Genomic DNA, 5,631 nt, shown 5'->3' on the forward strand with positions numbered 1-5,631 from the left:
ACCCTTTTTTTCCCCTATTTGCAAGTCCATCCTCGACACGCGATTGGGGGGGGGGGGCATTTTGACTCAGTTGTAACTCCTCCCCCGATATGCAATTGGGGGGCCACCTTCTTTCTTGTCAAGGTTTTGTTTTTTAATTTATGTTTTTAACTTTTTATAAAACCAAGGTTTTTTAATTGGATTTTTATCATTTATGCCACTAGGTGTGTCCTACTGCTCAGTTTTGCCATTAAAAATTACAACTGCTCAAAAATGCCATTGTTTCATGAGATGCTTGCTCAAAAATGCCATTAGATATCTCGAAAATGACATCCTTCCAATAAATGTTTGTTCAAAAATGCCATTAGACATCGTTATTGTGAGGTCAAACTCGTTGACAATGTTATATGACAAAAATTCCCCTATACCCACATGTCAACTCTGTCTATCTCACAATGCTAAGTGTGGTCCCCACTTGTCAGCAGTGAGTAACCGAATAATATAATTTTAGAGGAAAATAAGAATGATGTTGGGATCAAGTGGGACCCACACTTTTATTGTAGTGAGATAGAGGGAGAGCTGACATGTTGATATATATGTATTTTGGTCATTATAACATGGAAAACGAGATTTGAGCTGACAGTAAAGGTGTCCAACGACATTTTTGAGGATGGGCCTAAGGGATTGATGGTAGTTTTGAGCAGTTGAATTCTTAGTGGCAAAACTGAGTAGTGAGATGTAACCGGTGGCATAAAATTAAAAACCCTTTTTAATTTATGTTTATAACTTTAAAAAGCATGATCTCTTCCCACGTAGACATTTTTTAATTTCATAAACATTTTTTACTAAAATTTTAAATTCACGTTACTTTTCAAAATTTTTAAGTCCTTTCTAATTCATGAACTTTTAAAAATTTAAAAGAAAATAGTTCACCAACAAAATTAAAATAACTTTTTTTATTTCATGAGCATTTTTCTAGAATTTGTGAACATTGTATCATATTCATTTGCAATTATTAAATTACAAACTTTTTTGTATGATTTCAGTACATTATTAAAATAGACAGAAAAATTTATGGAAAAATTGTAGTTTTATTATTTACTTTTTTATATAAGTCATGTTTGCAACAATGTTGTCCAAATTAAACGTGATCATTCATCCATTTATCAGATTGGTACTTAATATTTTTTAAAATCTCTGCTGAATCGTGAGATACATGGAAGCTGGCTAGGTATCATGCACCCCTAAAAAAAGTTACTCCATTCCTAAATATTTATCTTTCTAGAGATTTCAACAAGTGACTATATACAAAGCAAAATAAATGAATCTATACTCTAAAATATGACTATATACTCCGTATGTGATAGTCTATTTAAAATCTAAAAAAACAAATATTTAAAAACAGAGGAAGTATCATGCATGCATGCACTCATTATGGTGGTCGTCTGTATATGGACACATAAATACGCTTCATCCGTTCCACACATCGTTTCGGAATCTGGAGAATGGCCAGCCCAAGACTAAGCGATACAAGCAATTGCTTTCTAGTGGGGATAACATATACGTAGCACACAACCATATATGAGTCCACTAATTGCATAAGGAAATAAAAAAAAATGATGCAAGCAAAGAAAGTTATATTCTTTCACGTCCACAGAACAATTTTTCCAATCCTATGATATTTTATTGATCTCTTATTTCTAAAAGTAAATAAACCATAATGACTTTCTCCACTTGCGATAGAACCTCTGTGAGAAGAACTGCGAACAAAAATTAGGAGACAAAAAAAAAAAAAACAAGCGCGCGGGGGATGGGCTTGTTGGTGCTGATGTCATACTCAGATATAAGGTAGTATTATCTTACATCCAGATGGACTATAGTTCCCAGATCCCTCTGTTCAGCTCTGGGCGTCGTGTCGACTGTGCATGATCCATGGCCCGGTAGAAGGATCTGCCATCTTAGACCTGGATGTCTCGAGCCTTCACACGTTTTCTTCAGTGTCCCGGACCGAAGCCTCCAGCTCTCACCTTACGCGTGCGCACCGCTCACCGCCCCAAATTTCTCGTGATCTCCAAGGCGATCGCGCGCAGCATCCCACCGCCCACCATGCCGCCCCCCGCCGCTCCCTCCTCGTACACCAGGCACGAGACGCGCCGCCGCGACCCCAACCCGCGCGAGGCGGCGCTCCTCGTCGTCGACGTGCAGGGCCACTTCGCGTCGCTGGCCGCGCCGGCCATGCCGGCCATCGCCGCCACCGTGGCGCTCTGCCGCGGCGCCGGCATGCCGGTCGTCCACACCCGCCACGTCGACCCGGAGCCCCGGAGCCGCCCGCTCGCCGAGTGGTGGGCCGGCGACCGCATCGACGCCGGGACGCCCGCCGCCGAGCTGCTCCCCGGGGCCGGCCGCGCCGAGGGTGACCTCGTGCTGGAGAAGAGTACGTACAGCGCGTTCGCCGGTACGGGGCTCGAGGAGGCGCTCCGCGGGATGGGCGTGGAGGAGGTGGTCGTGGCCGGCGTGATGACCAACCTGTGCTGCGAGACCACCGCGCGGGACGCGTTCGTGAGGGGCTTCCGGGTGTTCTTCTCCGCCGACGCCACGGCCACGGCCAGCCGGGACCTGCATGAGGCCACCCTCGCCAACATGGCCTACGGGTTCGCCTACATCGTCGACTGCAAGCGGCTCGAGGCGGCATTCCGGAAGGACAAGTGAAGTGCGAGCTTTGTGGTTATCCCTTCTAGTTTTTTTTTTCCTTTTTTCGAAAAATTCAGATCTATTATTATAAAGATTCACCGGAAGCATAAAAGACCTACTCCCTCCGTTCTAAAATAGATGACCGAACTTTGTACTAACTTTAGTAAAATAGATGACCCAATTTTGTACTAACTTTAATACAAAGTTAGTACAAAGGTGTGTCATCTATTTTGGAACGGAGAGAGTAAAACATAATAAAATTACATCGAGCCTCATGGACCACCGAATGACCATTGCCGCCGCCAGAACGAACCGCTGATGCGTCACTGCCGCCGCTCACATTCCGAAGTCCTCGTGCACGTGCCCCTAAGGACAGGCGTCCCGAAGCCGCAATCGTCACCGTTGAATACTTGAATCAATCCGTAGAATTTGACATCAAATATTGCTGTTGCGTATGCACGATGAGAAACCCTAATTTTGCCGCCCCGAAGAGATGGCAGGAATCTACGCCGATGCTTCGTCTAATACATCCCAGCAAACAAACTTGAGAGGATCGGAGCCTGGAAGACTGACTTGAAGAAGAGGCGCCGCCATCCGTCTAAACACTGCCCATGCGAGAACTAAAATCCTGTCTATCTACTAGTTGGAGACAAGGTACCAGAAATCTCCTCCCCGCCATCGGTCGCTGGAGCGGCAGGCAGCCATCGGTCGCTGGAGCGGCAGGCAACAACTCCAACACACGACCTCAAAAAAGAACGTCCGTTTGGTCCATATTTTGTCCGTTTGGATAGGATAATGGGACGGTCTTCCGACCGTTTTCATGGATGCGCGGGTTGTGCGCCCAAAGCACGAACTCATCTCATCCGTCAAGGCCGGCTGGTGCCCGTATGTATACATCTTTTTGGCTGTATTTCATTAACGACATTTTGATACATTGAAGTACATTCACCAATTCTTCTCTAGAAGAGTAAGGCTAAAAAAAAAAACTGCAACTAGACATTTTAAAAGATCAACTTCCATAACTGCTCCCACTAGTTGAATTAATATCTTCTCTATCTCTCCATTGTTGATGTGCGACTTTTCGAGTTTGCACACTTCTTTCTTCTTCGATTTTAAAGTAGATGTTGCTTCACATTTAATTTCAGCTCTAGTTTCTTCTTCGATTCTAGCAACGAGTGCACAAGCATCTATCAAATTCCATGCTATCAATAGATCGAAGTATTCTTCTTTCCAATACCAAAATTTGCATCCCTCCTACACACAAATTTGAGTATAAGCATAGATAGCTACCAAAGTTGCGTCGAAGCCGGGAGCACAACCGAAGCAAAAGAAGCACACACCCTATCTTTTTTGTACTTGAAGAACACCCACCCGAGATGTTCTGTCGTGGTAGAAACGCGGCGCACGACCTGCCGCAGGCAATAGTCGTGCATTATGATCGGCAACGGTGAGCCAATGACCCATTGGGCCAGCGCCGAGCCCGGACAATGGTCGGGCATGTCTTTGCCGGCGAACCTCAACGTGATAGATTCAGGCGGCTAGAGTCGGATTCAATACCTGCATGCGACGCAAAGGCGTTGTCGGGGCTGTGCGGTCTTATACCCGACCAATCCATGGTAAGGCGCAGTCGTCGATGGCCGGATGCGGCAAATCCGACTGCCGAATGCGCCAAATCCCGCCACCGTAGATCTACCGGTTAGCCACTGGCGCCAGGGCGAAAGATGCACAAATCCAGTGGTCGCTGTTGGTGGCCAGGCTGTATAGCTGGCCAAACGGGCCGGCCCGGCCCGGCACGGCACGACCCATCCTAATCGTGCCTGGCACGGCCCGGCCCGCCTAGGCACGATTATTATACGGGCCGTGCCGTGCCAGCCCGCGTGCTGCAGCCTGCAGCCCAGGCACGGCCCGTATGCTAATCGGGCCGGCCCACCGGCACGCCAGGCCCACTAATCTACCTCCTATTTTGCGCACTGGGCGTTTTTAGCCTATTTTTACCTGTTGGCCCATATTAGGATACATAAAAAAATATAAAAAAGTTAATTGGGCCGTGCCGTGCCGGCCCGCGTGCTCGCCCTTCAGGCCCAGGCACGGCCCATGGCGTGCCAGCGTGCCGGGCCCGGCCCGTTTAGCACGTGCCGTGCCGTGCCAGGCCCGTGCCGTGCCGGCCGTGCTACTGGGCCGGCCCAACTATCCCGGCCCGTTTGACCAGCTATACCAGACTGGACAGCAAAGCGGCCAAGAAAATGGCGATGACAACTCTGGCGGGGGTAGGGGCGGAGGGTGGAGGGAGGGAGGATAAGAGAAAAAGGGGCGACTGTGTCCCCGACGGGCGGGCCAGGCGAGGACAAGGGCACGTGTCGTGCCCGTCCGCGCATGTCCGTTTCCACGCAAACGCAACCCAATTTTTGGTAGGAAATGGGTCGAAAGCGGACAGAAATGGACACTTGTCCATCTGCTCTCGCACATTGGGTCACATTTTCGTCCGTTTACCCCCAAACGGACAAGAGAAAACCATTTGGGGTCGTGCGTTGGAGTTGGCCTAATGCATTCGCATGATGTACTATTCCTTCAACCATAGTTTAAAAAACCGAACCGGTAAGGCTGTCGGTTCAGGTTTTTACCAGTCGTGCCGCCGGTTCACTGGTTTGATTGTCGGTTTTTAAGCAATAAAACATATATTTTATTGATAAAAAATGTCTAATCGGAGATGTCTGTCGGGCATCCTGGTCCTCCTACTCGGTTGCTCATATTCTGGACTCTGGAACCGAGGGAGGCAATTGGAGGGAGGACTGATCGATTTGACTGGAGCGGAGGGAGATCGGAGTTGGACGGACCAGGTCGACTAGGCGACGGTGTCCCCTCTCCCAGTTGTCAACAGAGATAGCTCAGGACGGCGGGACATAGGAGTGGCGGCCCAGGCTCGTGGCCTACTGCTGCCACGCGGAGCGATGAGGGAGAGGC

General features: G+C 48.3%; 1 protein-coding gene across 1 annotated transcript; it reads left to right on the forward strand.

Moving 5' to 3' along the window:
- Positions 1-2,085: 2,085 nt before the first annotated feature.
- Positions 2,086-2,807, forward strand: LOC119368044 (nicotinamidase 2-like). Its single transcript, XM_037633406.1, has one exon. It carries the CDS (start codon positions 2,086-2,088, stop codon positions 2,686-2,688), a length of 603 nt encoding a protein of 200 aa, XP_037489303.1. The 3' UTR covers positions 2,689-2,807.
- Positions 2,808-5,631: the final 2,824 nt, after the last annotated feature.

This window comes from Triticum dicoccoides, chromosome 2B (genome assembly GCF_002162155.2).
Source record: "Triticum dicoccoides isolate Atlit2015 ecotype Zavitan chromosome 2B, WEW_v2.0, whole genome shotgun sequence".
Lineage (NCBI taxonomy): Eukaryota > Viridiplantae > Streptophyta > Magnoliopsida > Poales > Poaceae > Triticum > Triticum dicoccoides.

Excerpts from the sequence above, each read along its gene's own strand:
- LOC119368044 (XM_037633406.1), top strand. The coding sequence starts at position 2,086 with ATGCCGCCCCCCGCCGCTCCCTCCTCGTACACCAGGCACGAGACGCGC.